This window comes from Pelecanus crispus, chromosome 13, assembly GCF_030463565.1.
Source record: "Pelecanus crispus isolate bPelCri1 chromosome 13, bPelCri1.pri, whole genome shotgun sequence".
In the NCBI taxonomy this organism is placed as follows: Eukaryota; Metazoa; Chordata; class Aves; order Pelecaniformes; family Pelecanidae; genus Pelecanus; species Pelecanus crispus.
Genome location: NC_134655.1, coordinates 2,716,658 through 2,737,272, shown reverse-complemented (window position 1 = coordinate 2,737,272; position 20,615 = coordinate 2,716,658). Strand labels below are relative to the sequence as shown.

The 20,615-nt window shown below is 54.6% G+C and overlaps 1 protein-coding gene across 1 annotated transcript; it reads right to left on the bottom strand.

The window, feature by feature from the left end:
- Nucleotides 1-16,028: 16,028 nt before the first annotated feature.
- Nucleotides 16,029-17,078, bottom strand: LOC142594830 (G-protein coupled receptor 12-like). The gene has a single exon (XM_075720709.1). The coding sequence runs from the start codon at nt 17,076-17,078 to the stop codon at nt 16,029-16,031; it is 1,050 nt and encodes a 349-aa protein (XP_075576824.1).
- Nucleotides 17,079-20,615: the final 3,537 nt, after the last annotated feature.

The window sequence follows — 20,615 nt, the reverse complement described above, 5'->3', positions numbered from 1 at the left end:
CCTGGAGCAAGACCAGAGACTGGCCCTGAGCATGCTTTGCTAGAGAAGGGAAACCCAGAGGCAGTAGTGCTTTTTCAGCTAGATGTTAAACGTGTTAATGAGAAGCTCCTGGAGAAGAAGTCTGATTGCACAGCTGGTGTCACCATGGGCGCGCAGGGATGACCATGCACTGGGTTTGGGGATGCTCTGCTGCCTGTATTTGTAGGATCGGGCAGCTCCAAAGGCTGCATTGTGGGCAGGAGCCTCCTTCCCCATAGAGCGATGCAGTGCGTTTTGCGGCAGTTGCGTAGGGATGGCCGCCATCGTGCTGTTGCTCCTTGGAGAAGACCAAGGCATTGGTGACCTGAGCCCGTTTCCATCCTTAGGACCAGTTTTCTGGGAGAAAACCGTGAAGGCAAGGTTTGTGCAGCTGGCAGGGAGACGCAGCGCTTGTCCGGGCTTTGAAAGGTGCAATGTGTGCTGTCCTCGGGGGGAAAGGGGCGGCCGACAAGGGAGCAGAGGTGTCCAGGGAGCTTCCCCAAGCCCAAGTCTCCTTGGCCTTAGCGCTACACCATTTCAGTGTTATTTGAAAAAAAAAAAAAAATTAATTAGAAAAAATGCTGCTTTTAGGTAAACTCTCAACTTGCACTTTGCAGCCCCACAGGCTGCACCCGTACAATTGAGATCGACTTGGACCCAGGCACTAATCCCCCCCGGCCTGATCCTGCCTTGTCCCTCACCCCACAGGCGGGCGCTGACGGGGAGCCTGGAGAGCTGGGCCCCCGCCACGGTGCTGGAAATACCAGTTTGCTCACCAAAATAGAGCGTGATTCATCAAAGGCTTTTCACGCAGCTACGAAGGGAAGAGGCACGGGAAAACAGAGCGAAGGGGTGGGGAATACTGAAAAATCAGAGTCAGGAGTAAAAGCCTGCAGAGAGCTGGGAGAGGTTCCCTACCAGCAGAAAATGGGCCAGGACCAGCCACGGACTTGCCTGACACGGTGTCCCGAGGTCCTCGCTCGTGTTCCCATATACCACGAGTCCCTGAATGGGGGAAAACGGAGTCCCCACATTGCATCTCTTCTGGGGAGAAGCTGGGCTCTGAGCCCACCTCCCCAGCTCTCCCAGTAGCCACGCACGTGATGGCTACAAAAGTAGTATTTTGACTATCTAGGAGTGACCACACCTGTAAAGACGGTGGGAGGGTATGGCTGGGACCCAAAAGGCTCAGAGACTGATGCTTAAATTCATGCTGAGAAATGCTAACATTGAACGATGCCCCAAGTATCTGCTCGTTTTCCTCCTGGTGAGAAACCCTTCATGGCAAAATGCGATGAACCCCCTGCCTAGCTGCTGAGAAATATCCCCAGGAGCCCTCCCTTCTCTTGACTGACTCAAAAGCATCTCTTGTCCCTTGGATGTGACACCTCCCGCATCTGCTGTGAGCTGTGGTGCTGAGTGGAGGGCTCGAACGGAGGAGCAGTGTGGCTGTGGGAGAGGACAAGGGTGGTTGGGGAAGGGTTTGGGGGGGGTGGTGCCCTGCCATGGGCCACATCCCTGGGTTTGGCCGCCCTTCTCTTAGGGAAAGCTGCCCTTGACTTCAGCAGGGCTGATTGTCAGAGCAGGAACTGCAAATAAAATCCTCGGATTTAACCCCAGGATTCCTCATCTCGGCAGCGCTGATGCCATTCAAGCTGCTTGGGCGCTCGTCCCACTCTGCCTGTTCAGGGGCAGCCTCTCCCAGCACAAGGGAGACCCAGCAGTATGGGATTAGCTGTACGGATCAGTCCCAGTTCCCACATCAGCCTCCCGGGAGGCTGCCGGGGAGGCTCCGCACCTCCCGTTTTACCAAGCTCCTGCTGCGGGCAGGAGGGGCAGAGCAGGCAAGAAGCAGCAGAGCAATGGGATGCATGGAATAGCTCATCTGCAAAACCCAAGGAAACAGGATTGACCAAAGGAGGCAGGGAGACATAGCGTCCTACAGGTGACCAGGAAATTCCTGATGCTCGGTGTTCACCAGGAGCTTTCACTTCTGATGTTGACCCTCTGAGACGCAGAGAACCAGCTGCAAAAGCTTTCAGCCAAAGCCTGGCGTCTCCGCCCAGGCAGAGAGCCCCTGCGATGCCCATGACGGGCTCTCCTAGGCAAGGCAGCCAGGGTTTGACCCGGGGCAAGTTCAGAAGAAAGTCTTGTAAAAATTCAGAGTAACATTTAAGAGTCACCTGGTAGTATTTATTGTGGAGTGCTATTAATATAGATGCAATCATGATACTGTTTGTATGTAAATAGAAATTGGGTTTATGTGGATGATTTAGAAAGAGTAACAACGCTCTGTGAGAGAGAGAACAGCAGAGGGCTGTCAGAGCTGCTGTTGCTTGTTACGGTGGTCAAAGGGCTGCAGAGTCAGCTGCAGGGACCCAGGCGGGGCTCAGGGAGAGCCAGGGAGTTCCACCAGCACATGAAGGCAGGGAAGGGGCTCTGGGGTAGGCAGGGCTGGCTCATCCCTTATGACTGCCTCAATTCTGGGAAGCTGAGCTGATCCTGGTAGGAACTGGAGAGGAGCCAAGTGCCCCTAAAAGACTGGGTCCCTTCTTCTCATGCACTAGTTGTATTATGTGTGCCACATGAAACTGTGATAATTCTGGTAGGACTCCATTGGCACGTGGTGGGTCAGGATTGTCCCTGTAGCCTCCCGTTTCTCTGTCACCTCACAGCAACTTTGCTGTGCTTGGGATTGGCAGCAGTCAGTCAACCCGTGCTACTATCAGGGTCAATGCCGTTGCATGGCAAAGCGCTCGACAATCACGTAATTCAAGCCTTGCCTGCCCTGTGCACAGGTCACACCTGCAGCTAGGAGCCTCAGGGGTGCAGGGAGCAAGGCTCGCCCTCGTTTCCTCATGCTTTTACATTTTTACACCATCCTCTCCTCTTCAGTCATCCCAGCGCATCCTCACCATTTGCGTTCTGCTTAAGGAAATTCCCAGCCCCTGATATCACAAGCCATTTGACATGCTCAACTCCAAAGCAAGCAGCAGGACCATAACTTCCTGGCATTGCCCATTGCTTGAAGACATCATGATCCAGCTCTTCCAGGGATCTGAACCGCCTCAGCTCCGCTGAAGCTGTCTTGATACCAGGGATGGGGCTGATCCACAGGTAGCCTCTCCTCAGTGAGATGTCTGCATCGGAGGTCATTGCTCAGGTTTCTTGTGTAGCTGGTGGAGACGTAACCTTCCAGTCAGCGTGGGCTGTAGACACGCATTTCTGGTCTGATCATGGTGGCACTGAGCACCCCAATCTCACAATACAGCCACTCCTGCAAGGCCAGCTCTGCTAGCAGGCCAACATCCTCTGTGCCTTTGCTTGAGGGACTTGGCCACGTTTGAGGATGACCATCTTTATTTTAGGTGCTTTCATCCATTTTTTGCCCAGGTGGCCGATGAAATCCAACACAAGTGACACCAACTCCTTGGTCGGGCTGGATTAGCTCTGCTGGAATTGGTTGTGCAATACTAATTAACACTGGCTGCCTGACCCATATGCTGCGTACTCAATATTTTTGTACATATGTGCCTATTTCCGTATACTCTTCCAAAAGTAGGCCATGCTGTGTTACGCAACCTGAAATGCTCAAATCCTCATGTGGGCTGATATAAAAGTGAATATTTAAATATTTTATCTAGCTTGGCAGCCATTAAAAATACAATCCAGGTCACAGATGATTGAATTTCTCCTCTCTCAAATGGGCTGAGGAGATTCTCCTGTACATTAAGGTATCATGTTCCATGTTAAAATATAGCAGTGGCATTTCATTGCCAACAGATAATCACAGAGTGCCAAACATTTAATGAGCTCAAAAGATCTCCCAACAGTTCCTCTTTCCATTTTATCTGCCTGTCTCCTACTTGCCAATTTATGGGCACAGATAAAAAATAACAAATGTGACTGCCAACAGGGGGAAGTATGTTCTGTGTGCATACAAATGAATTGGACCAGAGTGAGTGGAAGAGTAAATAAACCAGTTTGGTTCTGCTTAGAGATATTAACAGAAAGCTATAGTCCTTGAGGTCCATCAGGAACCTCTTGGACATCTCTGATTTATCTGAAAAGGGGCATTATGGGGACCACTGTGGCCATGGTACGCCAGTCATTGCCTGTGAAGGCTACATCAGGTGTGAAGTCTGGTATTGCTCAAGTTTCATGAAGGTTGGTGGAAGTCTAGCAGTGTTCACATCCTGGCATTGCACCCTCAGCATCTCCTGGGTTTTGAGTGAACATTGGAGCTGGCTGTTGACACCAGTGGCTCTTAGAGGATCCTGAAGGAAGAAGGGATGGGGTAGTTTCTAACTTCCCACCCTGGGCAGAGACCTAGAGAGGAACAAGCATCACATCCTATGAGAAGTCCTGCTTTTGCAGCTATTTCATCTCAGGAAGGTTTTATTCTGGTGACAAATGTAAGGCTGAACATGGCTTCTCCAGAGAGCTCCCTTCACGCAAGAGCACTCCAGTTTCCTCCCAGCAACTTTTCCATCTCTATCTCCCTTTCAAGACACCCATCAGCCTGAACAGAAGCTTTGCAGACTGCCCTGGGAACAGTAACACCTCAGCTTTAATGATAAATGAAAGTTTTGCTTAGAGGGAGGCAGGTTGTGGCACTGGAGGTGGTATTTTGGAATGTGCTTTCCAGAGGTGCATGGCCAGCAGGAGCACCATGCCTTTTCCTTGTGGATGGACCATGGACCGGCATTGAAGCGCTCCCCATCATGCGACACTGGCAAGAGGAGCATAGGCTGTTCCTTTTACCATGATTCCTGTTTTCCTGTAGTAGTAGTTGTTATTTAGGTATAAGGTTTTCTCAGCTGGCACGTCACTTTACAGATAAAAAAATATAAGTAAGGGCAAGGACTCTGTCCTGAGGAGTTTACAGTTTACAGCAAAGACCATATAACCTGCACTGCACTTTAGAAGCCTCAAATGCTCACTCACCCATGACTTTGCCCTCAACTGGGCAGCAGCAGCACCTTGAGGACTGTTGTCCCTTCCTTAGGTGACCCCACAACCAGTACCATCGCCGCATGCCCCCACTGATGACAGCAGTGGGGGTCTCCTGCCCCTCCGCTATCCCCACGCAAAAGTGCCTGAGCAAAGTACGGGAGTGCCAAGACACGCTGATTTTGTCTCTGAATGAGTCACCATGCCCTCAGGGTATGCCTTTCCTAGTCCCCACACAGCTGTGCTCCTCTGGGATGACAAGGCATGCGATAGGAAACACGCCCAGGCGCACCACTGCAGCTACCTGCTGACACTTAGAGCTGCCCATCCAATTCCTGTGATGGCCTCTAAGCTCATAGGAAGTGCCCTCCTTCAGGCACTTACGCTCAAGCCTAAATTTTGAAGTATTCCAATCTTTTTGAGAGTTGAAGGGGTTTTTTGTGAATCTGATCTTCCTTTAACAACCCCAGGTTTTCTAGGATCACTCTCAAGCTCCACTTTCTCCAGGTGAGAATCATGCCTGCATTTTGCTGGGGGAGGGAAGGAAAAAAATCCAAACCCACAGTCAAGAACTTCAGCAAGGGGTCTGCCCTAAAGCCTTCAGTACCATGCCCACAGGCAGGGTGGGAGGAGGACACTAGGATGTTCCCAAAGGAGGACACCATCCTGGTGTTGTCACTAGGCTGAGGCAGAACCTGCAGCAAGAGATGGGCTCTCACTGCAGGAAATCCCCAGGCAAGACCTGGATGGGACATGCTTGACCACGGTGTCCCCTGAAGGCAACATTGATGTGACATTGTCAGTGTTAATGCCTTTCTGACATTGGTACAGGGCCCTGCGGCCACAGACATCTCCATAGCACTACCTGATTGTAGATCACTGATGCTTCGCCCTCCCACGGGCATCTCTCCTTAGATACCTTCCCACAGGTGCCACCTTCAGAGCAGCAGCCAGAAGTCCATCTGTAGTCTTTTGCTCTTTGCAGGAACAGGCTTAACTCTGCAGTTGGTCATTGTGTCTGGGGGCTTGTAAGCCCAAATGCGTGTGAAATGAGCCTTTCTGTGCACACCTCTCCCGTGGTGGCAATGCCAGGGGACTGGGTTGACCCTTGGGGACTTTCAGCCCAATGGTAGTTCTAGCACTTTGGTGTGTAGAAAGAATTAAGAGTGCAGAGAGAAGGAAACAAAATAGCCTAGAATTTTAGGTTAGTTATGCTCCCACCGCTCAGTACAGGAAAAAGCTTGGGTAGGTAAAACCCTGTGCAAAGCCACAAAGGACAACAGGGAGGATAAACCTGTTCTCCATTGATGTGTTGGACTAAAGTGCAAGGCATGGGATTGACTTGTGGCATAGAACAGTTGAATCAGATCTCAGGGAAAGCTTTCTCAAGGTAAGGATGGAGAAACTCTGAAACAGGTCACAGAGGCTCTACCACGGGAGGGCTTTGAGGAGCAGGTTGGCAAACACCAGAGAGGAGCACTGTCCATGACCCTGTGTTGGGCCAGGGGATGGTGGAGGTGCCCACAGGGTGTCTCTTCCAACTTGGCATGTTTGTGGTTCTGCCTCGCCCCCTCCTTTAGGCTTGCAGCACCACTACTTGTGGATCTGTCCCAGCAGGTTATAGCCCCAAAACATTGCCCATCAGCCAGGGCAGCCCACTCATGTTCTCCTTTAGTTTTATTGCCCCTTTTCCAATTTTGGTGTTGACCCTCAAATACAATAAAGATAAAATGTACTGCAGAATAAACACCCAAGAGGAAAGGATGTGAACAAACTGCAGGAAGTGAGGATGCACAGCTGTTACTGCTATATTTCAATAGTTAGAAGGCCACAGCACCAGCAGCCTGCTCCTCCAGACCATTCATGGTCCACAGACTGCAGTGTGTAAACCATGCTGGTGCATTAAGGTGAACAATTTAAAAGTTATTCTTTGATTTGGGGTAACTCAACTGAGGAACCTAAAAATGAACATATCCCCCCCCCCCCAAAAAAAACCCAAACAAACAACTTACATGTAATTTCCAGAAGGAAAACCTGTTCTGTCTCCTTCCCTTGGACCTTGAGGGAAGGTCAGACCCAATGTTGCTTCCCACCAAAAAAAACAGAGCAGTTTTCACCACAGCCTCTTTCAAAAATGAGTTCCTAAGAAACCAGTGCTTCAGAGCAGAGCAAGCAGCGCACCAGCCCACAGTGCAGCAAGGAGATGGCCTCCTGCTACCTCAGGAGGTGCTTTTAACCCTGAAGGCCCCACCCCAGCGCAAGTGTTTCAAATCCCATTGATTTTCACCTGCTACCAGTGCTCGTGTATGCCTGATGCCTCAGCTGGGAATACTTACTCCATAGAAAGTCACTTCTTGCTGTGAAAAAAACAACCATAAAAATCTTGGATCAGAAACGAAGTGGACTTTGAGCCTGATGATGCTACTGTGATGCACGTTGAGGAGTTGTTGATTTCCCGCTGGCAGCAGGCGCGTCTTTGGCACAGTCGTCCTGCCAGGTCTCCAAAAATCATACTGTTACAAGCATCAACGCCCCCCCTCACCACCACCGCCACCAAAAGTTACTCTTATACTGAGATGTTCCAGGTCTACCTTTAGGTCTGACCAGTTTTCCACAAATGGGGCCTCTCTTTGTGGTACCTTTCATCTCAGATCAGAGCAGATTAGGAAAAAGAAAATCCTCACCGAAAAGAAGTCTTTTTCTCCTAAATGCATTTTTAGGAACGTTTTGGGGCTGATCACTCCCCTTCTTAATAGACCTCCTTCATTTTGGGGCTGCTTGACTTGCCTGGCGGAATCTGCAACAGGACATCCCCGGCGTGAGTTTGGGCTGATGCTGAAGCGTTGCTGGCGCTTTCCTCCCTTCCGCTTTCGGCTGTGCTGTGTCACGCGCGGGGCTTGGGGCCGGCGTTCCCGCTGGGAGAGCAGCGGGGCCGCAGGAGCGGGGCAGCTCCTTACTGACACAAGTGCCTTTTCTGGAGGCCCCCATTGCATTGCCGAGGAGCGCGGGGCTTCGCGGGGCAGGTGGGCTCACTGAGCTGGGGAAGGGCAGAGCATTTCCAAGCATTTCTGATGCTCAGTCTGTCCTCACCTGGCTGGAAACCTGGGCCTGCCCAGACCCCGAGGTATCCGCTGGGATTCCTCCTTCTTTGCGCACGGGCGGTGCGCGGGGGTGGTTTTGGGAGCAGCTTTTACTCCGATCTTGGCCAACCCAAGGAAAACCTGCTCCGGCAACCGCACGTCACCGGGTGCACGTGCAAACGTTGCACCTTCGGCATGGGGACAGTCCCCGAGAGGACACGGTGGGCGTGCAGGGAGGGGACAAACCCTGTCACCATTTTGCTGTGGGACGTGCGCATGCCGGGGGGGGTTCGCTCCAGGGTACGTGCATTGCTGCCGCTGTGGGACAAGCATTCAGGCTGGAGAGCCTTCCTCCTCCTCCTCCTCCTCCTGCCCCAGCCCAGGGCCGCTGGGGCAATGCCAGCTGCTGTGGCAGGACAGGAGCCCTCTCGCTGCCAGGTTTTTATTGCCTTCAGATTGAGTAGGAGCACAAGCACCTCTGGGTGAGGCCAGGCGCTGCAGGGGCGTTATTTTGGGGGGCATCGAAGGCAGGTGAGGATCACCTCCTGTGCCCTGCAGCCAGCAGCCCGGGGATCAAGGCTAGCCCAGGCTGGGCTGGGAGCACCTCACACACCCCAAAAACCCCTCTGCACTGCCCAAACTCAGCAGCTATGAGCTAGGAACACTGGGACAGCCGATCCTCCCAAAATAGAGCATCTGTGAGCGGCCAGCTTGAGCCGAGCATTTTAAAAGCACTTTTCTCCTCTTTTGGCACCGGCCGTTCATACGTACAGCCTGGAGCCAGGGCTGGGGCCGGTCTTTACAGAGGTTGGCTCCAGCTCTGCAGGGGTGGCACAGTGGGGACAGGGAGGTGCCAGCCCGGTGGCACCCTGTGGTTGGCTTCTCAGGGTGCTCAGCACCGGTGGGGCTGCCCCAATGCTCCTGCAAAAGGCTCATTTTTTTAATACCGGCAGAAGTATTACCCGTATTTCCTTTGACTTGCCGCTTGATAGAAGCAGCTGATGGGAGATGGGCATCTCTCCCATGGGAGAGTCACCCGTTACAGGCCATAATTTGATGTCCTTTATTATATAGTTGACATTAAAAAAGAAGGAGATGTTCACTGTCTAATGGGGTCTTTTAACCATGTGCACTTAGTCAATAGGTGAGTAGATGTTGCTGCTTTTATCTATCTACCGTACCCAGTTGCTATGTGTGAACAAGTGTATTTCTCCCCAGTGTTGTGGGTTCTGCCTGTCGTGACACGATGATGGAAAGGTAGGGACTACGTCGGTCGCAACACGAGCTCTCTTCTGTACAGTGTAGAGAGGAAACCTGGAACGATCTGAAGCACCGCTTGTAACTACATTTGTTCAAAAAATGTCATCTTAATCCCAAACTGTTGACACTTTATGCATGTGCTAATTAAAAAAAAAAAAAAATAAAGATTTTAAGAGGTTAAAGTAGATCTGGGTTTGGCTTTTTGTCAGCTTGCCCGCCCTGGGCCCCTTTGCTGTGAGTTATCATCAGCCCTGTGATACTCCCTTCTCTATTAGAGGCCAGGGCACAGAAGCAGCAGCAGAAGGCTGTGATATCTCTATAACCCTTCATTTGGAGAAACCAGCTCTCAAAGATCAATTCATCCCCATGGGTATTTAATCCCCAGCCGCCCGGGTAATCAGAGGGCAGAGGATTGCTTGCTGACGGAAAAGCCTCCATCCTTTTGCGTGGAGGCTCCAAGCAGCAGGAGCCGTTCCTTCCCAACCCGTACGATCGATGTCTCAAGCAGTTCCTATCCTCAACCAGCTCATCGCGATCCAAGGGGAAACACAGGCCCTGGGTGAGGGAAAGCAGAAACCTGTACTAGACTCGCTTCAGCTGAAATAAAAACACAGACACGCACAATATGGCACATACCTGGGACGGGAGCCCAGATCTTCAAACATTTTAATTTTACCACCCCCCCCACCCCCCTATTTTTGGATATCCTCTTGACAAATCACTTTAACAGTTTTATTTACAGTAATAAAAATAAATTACTCTTACAGATGAATGTATAATATTATACACAATAGAGATACAGTGCAATAACAGCATTGATTTGTTTTCACTCATTCATAAAGTGCATTGAAGGGGCTTGATTTAACCATAATTGAATGATAACTGTACATTTTTCTTTAAGATCAACTTTCCCGGTCAAGTTAAAAGCCTAATGGAAACACTTACATCAAAATAAGTTGCCGTCCTGATTGCTGTGAAATGGCCTTGTTCCTGGGGAAGCAGATAGGACGGGAGGCAGGATTGGGAATGGGGAAGATTGACTCCCACTCTGTCTGTCTGCGCTGCTGAAGGCGGCTCCGACAGACACTGCCCGAAGCCTGGCCAGGCTGGTCTGGGTTTCAGAGCCTCGGGACGGTGACTGCAGGGCCACGCTGGTGACTGCAGAGCAGGATCTGGCCCTGGGCCACCCCGGTCTGGCTGAGTCTCTTGCTGAGCTTTGCCACCGAAACTCATCCCTCCCTCCGAGCTAGAGGATTTGCTCTTTATCCTGCCTGGGGTCTGATTCTGACCTACTCACAAGAGACATCAGAAACGAGCCCAGTCCTCATTGCTCTCTACGTGGTGTAGAGGAAAGGCAAGGCAGACCCAAAAGGACGCCTGCTTTGCCAGCAGTGGCCAGCTCTACCTCCCATCCTTAGCCAGATACTGCCCAGTTGGAAAAGAGCTTTTCCTGGGACAAGCCAGATGTTTTCCAACGCCCAGATCCTGCAATAAGGTCATAAACCTGTGCTTGTGTTTTCAGCGTCTATTGATACGGTGTGCTGTCAGATATCCAGCATCCTGCCCGCTGCAGCGTGCTCAATTTGTGAAGGAATAACCTTGGGTGAGACACAATTACGCTTGACGACATCGAGCAGAATTTGTGGAGGCAACTATTACCCTTGGAGTTGGAGACTATTTATTCACATCCCTCAAAGTCAGGGACAAAAGAGCTTTGGACCATCCATTCTCGTTTGCGTCTTCTCTACTGAAAATCCTTTTTATCTCTATAATGCTCTGTATTGCAGAGTTTTCCAATGGGAATGGGAAAGCTCCATTCCCGGGGTTGCAGGGACAGCAGGAAGGGTGGCTCTCGGGGGATTTTGTGGTAGACAACTGCATTGTTAACAGAAAAGCTACAAATCTTATCCTCAACGTCAGCTGTACAGCAGCATGACCACCTCACTGAGAGAAGAAGTTGCGCGTGAATGAAAGGAGTTACAAGGAAATACCGTGTGCATTGAACAATTATTCCTGACAATTAAAAGTGAACCGTTAATTAATTGTTAACAGTTAAGTGAGTCGTCGATGCTGGCCACTACACACCAACAAAAGTGATTACCAAGATCAATGGCTTTTTAAAGACCTCCCCACCCCAAATTTGATCCTCCTACAAGAAAGAGGTACTTCATCACTTATTGAGAACAGTAATCATTTCCTGGGGTTTTATTCAAAGTTCAACTAAAACTCTTCATTTGAGATGAAGAAATTGTGGCTGCCACATCAGCACTGAGATCCTTGAGATATTTACTGCTGGTTATTGAAATGAAGTTGGCTAAAAAGACATTTTCACTGCTCAAAGTCCCAAACTGAACAAAATGGAAAGGAAAAAAACCCTAAGCAACTTTGTTGGTAGAGTCTATACATTTTATTAGTTTTTTTTTTTTTTTAAATTTCTCTGGTGAAACACGCTGGGACAGGGACAAGGGCTTGTTGTAAATGCACAAGCTCACACCCACCCCTAGCACATCGCCACGAAACTCAGGGTGTTCGTGCAGCTGTGGTTACGTCCCATCCAACGGTGTCCCTGGCCTTTTCACAGTATATTTGAGGAACGTTATCTCTTTCTTTCTCCTCCTCACCCTTTCCTCATCCCCTTGACCAAAACAGCTGACCACTGACACAGAAAGCATTTCATACCTATATTCTGCTTGCTACCAACTCATGGTAGAAAAACCAAAGGCAAGCAGAAACCTGTAAATAAAGCAACCAAATAAGCAGCGGATTCATTTCCCTGGCTACGCTGATCTCTGCTATAGGCTTGGGGCTGGTTAGATACCTCGTGTAATTGCTCAGGACCAATTTTCCACTTGTTTCTGCTGCTGTAAAGCTAGACCAGCCTCTGTAGGGTCCAGAAGCAATGTGAGTGCAAGCGGGGCCAGGCTCTGGCCCCTTCATCTTTTATCAGAAGCTGTTTGCAAAGCTCAGTTTTTGAAGGTGCAATGGCAAGACCTGGGCCATTCGCCAGGGCATGGACACGGAGGTCTTCCCAACTAAATACCGACCAGCCCTCTCCAAGCAGGTCCAGTTTCCACCTGGAGTGGCCACGGAGGCTCTGTGGAAATCAAAGGACACCTGCAAATTTCCACCAGCTAAAGACCTTGTGCTTTGCAGAACTACCACTGTCCCCTTGTATCTCATCTGAAAAGCACAATAATTAAATCAATCGCTTTTATAGACCTCAACTTTTCTAATGACTTGTGACATAGGAGTCCCAGCTGGAGGAGGTTTACCAATACATTCAATACCAGAAAATGGAGAACGATGGGCCACACCCCAATTGCTCTGTGTCCTTGTCGTGATGCCCAGGAGCTAGACAGGGGCTACTTGGCTCTTTTTGCCATGTTTCCAGATGTTTTGGATCCGTGGAGGATTCGCTGTGCTGGAAAACCCTTTCTGGTTTCCAGTGCCCCTCTTATAGTTGGTGCCCCATCCCATTACGTTCACGGGAGCTGCTCCTTGTTTCTGGCAACATGGCCTCATCCAAAATCAGGCCCTGTATTCTGTACTAAACGTGCCCCAAAGGCAGCACTGAAGGACACCAGGGCATTCCCCACCTTGCACACAGCATTACTAACTCGGTAAGTATTTTAAGGTTTTAAGTCAGCTCTCCTGATGCCCAACAAAAGGAGGCTCCAACATCCAACGTCGTCACTGATGTCCAACACTGTCACTCAAAACTGTTTCCAGTGAAAGATTTTCTTTAGAAAAAAAACCCCACCACCGAAGCAAAGGTATGGAAAAATGGTCAGAGATTTCCACAACGCAATGCATGGTCAGTGAACTCGCACCTGTTTATCTTCTTCCTCACTTCTCCTTGTTTCCCCCTCTTTCCGCGGATAAGAAAGGGAAGGGAAGACAGCAAAGGAAAAAACACCTGGAAAATGCATTTATTTCTATTTTGTGGCAAGACTGCAAAAATGCCAATTTATCAAAATGTTCTTCAGAGGAGATTTCTCCTGAAGCCTATCAAGTGTTTTTAACAACGTCCATGGCCACCTTTAACAGTCTCCAAGAGGGAGGTCCTAGACCATCACTTGAAAAAAAATTAGATCGGCATTTTATACTAAATCTGAGCATGCAATATACTTGCACCACATCTTGCTACTGCCTGTGAGTTGGATTAGTGCAGCAGAATAAAAGCGTCCTTAGTTGCAAGGACCAGAATTTAGGCAGCAGAGCTTGCCTTCGACAAAGTCACTGTAAATGTGTTTGGGCAAGTACCAAGCACTTCAGCGAGGACATCTCCACCTCCTCTCTAACTTTGCTGTCTGGTAGGGACTGTATCCTCGGCTTTAGCTCCTCACATCCCAATTTTTTCTGCTGCTGTTGTGGAGGGCCACGGGGAAACTTATTTTCCATTGACCCTTGTATGCCTTTGTCAAAGCTGATCGATGGGCCCCTCAAACTGAGACAAGTTTCAAGTATACAGTTAAGCTCTAAAAAGAACATTGTTAAAATCAAAATCTTCAACAACAGGGAATTGACTGGAAAGCCAAGAAAACACAACTTTTTTCATGTCAAGGTTTCTCTAGAGCTGATTAGTTAACCTACATTTCATCTAAAGATACAAAATGAGCTGCCCAGAAAAACAAATACTGTCTTCTAGATTGGGTTGTATAAAAAAATTTCCAAATGGTCACAAAGTCTCAAAAATGGTTTAAACTAACTCTGTCTTGAGTTTTCACACCAAGGAACTGCAGGGACCTGGCTGCACTTACAGAAACCAGGAGAAATAAAATGAGCAAAGTGTTATATAGAGATATATATTACTCTTTCCTATATATTTACTTTTCAACGTATGCTGATTCAACATTGTGCCTACTGCCCATTGCCCAAGGTATTCAAAAGAGGAAAGAAATTTAAAAAAAAAAAAAAAAAAAGAGACTGGCCACCTCTCAAAGGTAGATAAGTCCAAGCCCCAGGCACACTTTGGAGATTCATAGCTTTCTCACGTGCACTTAGCTCTGGGGAGCGAAAAATTCATTGCGCAGATCCAGAGAGAAAATACGGTTGTGCCTGTATCCAGCCATAAAGCGGCTTCGTACCCACTACAGCCTCACAAAGCAAGAACATTTCTGTCTCCCACGAAACCACGGTGTACACGTGGCTGCGGTCCGGCGGCGGCGGTGCCGTCGGGTTGGGTTGCCGGGAACCTCCGTCCCTTTTGCCCACGGCGCGGCAGAACCTCGCTCCTGCTTTGAAGAGGGGCATTTCGGGTGCTGGAGATCACAGCGCCTTTCTCGAAAGGAGAGCAACGTGTTCGGGACCCCAGGCTCAGCTGGCGGGGACGGATCTCCTGCCGCGATCACCGAGCTGGTTCTGTCAGCAGGACTCACAAACCTGCATTCGTGACGGATTCCCACGCCGCGCCCCAGAGCAGCACCCCCTCCTCTGCCCTGAGCCACCCTAGGTGTTGCACCCCAAGCCCTGCCGCCCCGCTGAAGGTTGCTTGGCTTCTTGCTTGCTTTTTAAGTGAATGCGCTGTTCCACTCCCGGCCAAAAGAAAGCACAAGATAAAGGGCACTTTTCATCATGGTCTCACTAACACCGCAAAGCACATGATGCAGGAGAGGAATACGAGGGTAGCTTCTCTCACGAAGCAAGTTACAACGGGTAGCATCGGGAATAACACGTGGGATTCCAGAGGCTTCCCTCTAGGGGAGCCCAGCAAGCCCGGCCCCGTCTTTGGATGAAAATCCCACCCGTGTAAACGATCAGCGTGGAAGTGAGCGCAGCATCACCCCACGGCCCCAAGCCGGGCAGGGGAGCCCTTCCTCGGCCTCCCCAGGGCCTTGGGGTGCAGGGCACCCCGGCTGCCCTCGCCACCTGCCCACTGTGAGCCCCCACCCTGCCTGCAATCACCTTTTTTTTTTTTTTTTTGGGGGGGGGTGGGGGGGAGAGGCAGAATGGATTCCCCGGGTCCCTCCATCCCCGCGACAGCCCGAAACAACGGCCATACCCTAAAGTGCCTTTTGCCCCGCAGGTCCTCAAAGTGCTTCGCAACCGACGTACAAACAGAGAGGCATCGCCCCCCTTCCCTGGGTTCCCCCCACCCCCCACGGAGCCCCCCCCCCCCCCCCCCCCGTTATTGCAATAGCATTGCAAGACCTGATTTTAGGGGGACGGGGGGTGCCCGCCCCGCACAACCGCCCCACGCGTGGGGACCAGCCCCGCCGTGGGGGGGACCCACCATCCCCCCCCACACACACTCCTGTGGCCTTCCCGGCAGCTGCCACTCGTGGGGTGTGCCCACGGGGGGGGGTGGAAGCCACCCAGCCAGGGCTGGCAAGCCCGGGGCTCCCCTGGCTCCTTACCCCGAGAGGAGACAAACACCGTTGTACGGAGATGCTTTTTTTTTTTTTTTCTTTTCTTTCTTTTCTTTTTTTTTTGGTGTTTTGCGTTTTTAAATAAAAAATAAAATGTGTAAGAAAATAACATTTCTGAAGGAAGCCATTCTCATTCTACTCTCTCTCTCTCTTTCTTTCCCCCTTCTTTTGCCCTTTTCCCTTTTTTCTCTTTTTTGGCCATCTTTCCATGGAACGAGATGTGCTGGCCGGGGCGGGGGGGGTGGGGGGGTGGTGGAAATGTTCCTCCCGGTAGGAAACAACGTGGATGGAGGGGAAAAGGAGGAGGAGGAGGAGAGGAAGGGAGCGCGTCTGGCTCCGTGCTCGGTCCTCACACATCGCTGGATGTCCTTGGTCTGGAGGAGAAGGTGGAAGGGATGCACCCACAGCAGGCCAGCCAGAGCGACTTCTGGATGTCCGGGTTTCTGAAGGCGTAGATGATGGGGTTGATGAGGGAGTTGCAGGTGGCGGGCAGCGCCAGGGAGTAGGTGTAGACCACGGGGTAGCTGGAATCGGCCACCAAGGAGTAGATGGCGAAGGGGATCCAGCACAGGGCAAAGGTGCCGAGGATGAGCGAGAGGGTGGAGAGCCCTTTGCGGGTGGAGGTGGCCTGCGCCGTGGCGATGAACTGGTGCTGCACGGCGATCTGCTGGGCGTGCCGGAAGGCGATCTTGCAGATCTGCAGGTAGAGCTGCATCATGAGGGCGAAGAGGAGCAGGAAGGTGACGGCCAGCACCGCCGCGTTGTCCTTGGTGACGGGCCGCAGGATGCTGCAGGCGCTCTGCTCCCGCAGGCAGTTCCAGCCCAGCAGCGGCAGCAGCCCCACGCCGAGGCACAGCAGCCACATCAGCAGCACCATGGCGCAGGTGAAGCCCAGCGTGCGCTCGCTGTGGTAGGTGAGCGCGTTGTACAGCGACAGGTAGCGGTCCACGGTGATGGCCAGCAAGCTGCAGACGGAGGCGGAGAAGGCGGCCAGCAGTAGCCCCGCCGCCCCCAGCTCCGCAGCCTCGCTGGGCGGCCGCAGCAGGTACCGCACGGCGAAGTTGGCCACTAGCCCCAGCCCGGCCAGCAGATCGGCCAGGGCCAGGCTGCCGATCAGCAGGAACATGGGCGCCCGCAGGCTGGGCGTGTAGAACAGCACGGCCAACACCAGCGCGTTTTCCCCCGCCACCGCCGTCCCCGTGGCGCACAACGCGATGTCCCAAGGGCTGACGGCCCCCCCGGCCCCGCCGCCCGGTGCCGCCGTCCCCGGGCCACCCGCCGCCGCCGGCCAGGCGCTGGGCTCCGAGGCGTTGCCGAGCCCCGGCAGCCGGGGATGCTGCTGCTGCTGCTGCGGCTGCGGCTGCCACGGCTCCCCCATGGCGGCGGGGCCGCGCAGCATCGCTGGGGAGAGAGGGAGAGGGCGGCGGTGAGGGGCGCCGAGCCCCGCGCCGAGCCCCGCACCGAGCCCGGGGACCCCCGCACTGAGCCCCACAACGAGCCCGGGGAGCCCCGCACCAAGCCCGGGGAGCCCCGCACCGAGCCTGGGGGGCCCTGCATCAAGCCCTGCACCGAGCCCCGGGAGCCCCGCACTGAGCCCCACACTGAGCCTGGGGGGCCCGGCACCGAGCCCCGCACCGAGCCCCGGGAGCCCCGCACCGAGCCCCGCACTGAGCCCAGGGAGCCCTGCACTGAGCCCTGCAACAAGCCTGGGGGACCCTGCACCGAGCCCCGCACCAAGCCCCGCACTGAGCCTGCACTGAGCCCCGCAACGACCCCCGGGAGCCCCACACTGAGCCTGGGGGGCCCGGCACCGAGCCCCGCACTGAGCCCTGCACTGAGCCCCGGGAGCCCCGCGCTGAGCCCGGGGAGCCCCGCACCACGACCTGCACCAAGCCCGGGGAGCCCCTCACCGAGCCCTGCACCGGCTGCCGGGGGCACCCGCCCCACACCGAGCCCCGCACCGAGCCCGGGGACCCCCGCACTGAGCCTGGGGAGCCCCGTGCCAACCCCCGGGAGCCCCTCACCGAGCCCGGGGACCCCCGCACCAAGCCCCACAACGAGCCTGGGGGACCCTGCACCGAGCCCCGCACCAAGCCCCGCACTGAGCCTGCACTGAGCCCTGCAACGACCCCCGGGAGCCCCGCACCGAGCCCGGGGAGCCCCACACTGAGCCCCATAATGAGCCTGGGGGACCGCACACCGAGCCCCACACCAAGCCCCGCACCGAGCCCCGCACCGAGCCCCGGGAGCCCCGCACTGAGCCCGGGGAGCCCCGCACCGAGCCCCGCACCGGCTGCCGGGGGCACCCACCCCGCACCGAGCCCCTCACCAGGCCGCCCCCGCCCGCCGCAGGGCGCATCCCCCCCGCCTCCCCCCCCACCCCCCCCCCCCAGCCCGACTGCAGCTTCCCCGGGAAAGTCACCCCCTCCCCGCCCCCCCCCCCCAGGCCGGGGCACACCGCCAGCCCCCCCGCACCCCCCGCACCCCTCGCTCCCGCTCCTCCCGGCGGGCTGAGGCCGAGCACAACTCAGCTCCCCGCTGCCGGCAGCAGCCCCCGCGCTCTGCCCCGGCGCAGGGTCCGCAGCCGCTGCGCACCGGGCACCTGCCTCGGCCCCCTCCCTTCCCCGGGGCACGGCTACCTTTCGCCATCTATTTATAGCCCAGAGTGCCCCCCCCGCACCCCCCCCGCATCCCTTCTTTTGCGTGCGGCGAGTAAAAATAAATACTATTAATAAGGCAGCCCTCGCATGGATGCGGAGCCGCCGATGAAAGGGGAAGGCAGCGGCGAGGGACAGCCTGCGTTAACTTTCTCCTTTCTCCCTTCCCATCCTTTGGAAAAGCCTGGTGCAAGATGCTCCCAGCCAGCTGCAAACAGCTGCAAAATCCTGCCCTGCCCCCTGCGGTCCCCCCCTTTGCAGGGTAAATCATCCCCCCCCCACTTCCCCGGGCCGGGCAGTCGAGGTGTGAAGGTCGGGGGGGCTCTGCCCGCCGCCGGCATCGCCCCTTCCCGCACGCAGCCAACCCCGGGGGGCAGCCGCCGCTGCCGGGGGTTGTTGTTTTACCTGGTTTTAATGCTCGAGGATCAGCTCGCTTCCCCCCGTTTTTATTTTTTTCCTTCCCGGTCCTTCCAGTCCTTGGTGTTAAGCCTCATTCCTCGGCGAGCATTGCTAATAACGTTGGCAGATAGCTGGCATCGACTTGCACTTAATATTCCTGCCCCATTGGATCTGCTGATAAATCTCAACTCTGACGTCAAAGTCTTCACTTATATTCATGATCCAAGTCTGTGAATCAGAGCCGCTGTGATCAGAATAACAAGAAGGCTGGCTCTCCGCTCCCCATCCCCATCCACGCCCGCAGGCACGAGGGGCTCGCGCGCGCCCGCAGCCGCCCACGCGCGGCCCCCACCCGTGCGCCCGTCCCCGCGCCCGCCTCGCCGTTCATTCATGAAGCGCTCCCCGCCGCCCCGCCGCACCGCCCCAAGGTCGGGGCCCGCCGCACCTGCGTCGTGCGGATGCAGCTTGGGTGCCAGCCAGGCCCCGGCGGCTGGCGAAGGCGGCCGGGCGAGGTTTATTTTTACCGCTTTGTGCCGAGGGACGCGGGGATCTGAAGGGAGCCGGGGGGGGGGGGCTGATCCGGCGTGGCGTGGCTCGGCTGCCCCGCTCTTCAAGGGCAATGCCCAGGGACAGCAGCACCCATCCCCTTGCACCCTCAGGAGCCGGCAGCTGGGGGGTCCCCGGGGGGGTCCCGTGCAACGAAGCTGGGGCAGATGCATCCCCCCAACGTGGGGGAGACGTCGCGCCCCAGCGCCTTTGCCCTGCGCGGGCTTCCCTCCAGCCGGCGTAAAAGCTGGGACGAGGAGGATCAACGCCTGGGAGCTTCGCGCGGGCTGCCCGGCCCGGCACCCCCCCCCACCCTGCGTGGGGGGACCCGCCCGAGGCAAGCGGGTGTGGGGGTCTGTCCCCCTCCCAGCACCGCAGCACCCACCCGCAAGGCTTCCTTCCCGACTATTTGGGAAAGGATCTGCCTGGAAAGCAACGAATCCCAAAGACACGATTATTTTTCCGGCCACAAACAGCTCCATGATTCAGAGGGGGAGCAGGATCTTCACAGCAGGGATGCTCAGCTCCTGGATCGGCGATATTTCAGCTACACCTTCTCCCCCCTTTCCTACTGGTTTCATAACACTCCGGCTTTACTCCTTCATCCCCCTCTCTCTTCCAGGCTGTAGCTACGCAGCGCAGCGAGCTCGATGCCGGGAAGGATTTCCAGCTCCTGATGCGCAAAGATATTTAGGTGAATATCGACGGTTTTGGCTGAACCCCATCGCCCCAGTTAGGAGCATCTGGGTTCTTAATCAGGCCAAGCCCCGTCCCAGGGGACCGGAATCGTCATCTACCTGGGGCCGCCAGCCGCGTGACTGCGCGCCGTTGTGTGCCGGGTGACATGAGCAGCATGAAAAGGGGCGGAGGAAATCTGAGCGAAGAGCTGAATGAATTCGCTCCCGCTCCCGGTAATTACGCACTGCCTGGGAAAAGGGGAGGCGGGTGAGGAGCTGTGATTGACTCCCGTCGGCAGCTGCCTCTGCCGGGAGGGGGGTGCAGGGGCCCGGCTGGCTGGAGCTGTTGTGGCGGAGGGGGTGCTCTGCAGGGCCCCAGCCCACCCAGGGCCCCTGGGCTGAGATGAGTGCGGGCGGCCTCAGCCGGGCAGCAGCCACGGGGCTGAGCAGGGGCAGCCCCGCTGTCACCACCGGATCGGCTGGGGGACGCTGAATCCCCTACCCAGCAGACGGGAGGCTGCTGCAGCTCCGGGCCCTCAGGTCCAGCCGGCAGCAAGGCTGAGCAGGGATGGGCTGCGCATCCCCCCCGTACGTGCCCTCAGGCACCCAGATGCCCCAGTCTGGCCCTTGGACCCTCTCATCTGTATAGAATCATAG

What these genes read in the sequence shown, in the direction of transcription:
- LOC142594830 (XM_075720709.1), bottom strand. Translation starts at nt 17,078, where the DNA reads ATGCTGCGCGGCCCCGCCGCCATGGGGGAGCCGTGGCAGCCGCAGCCG.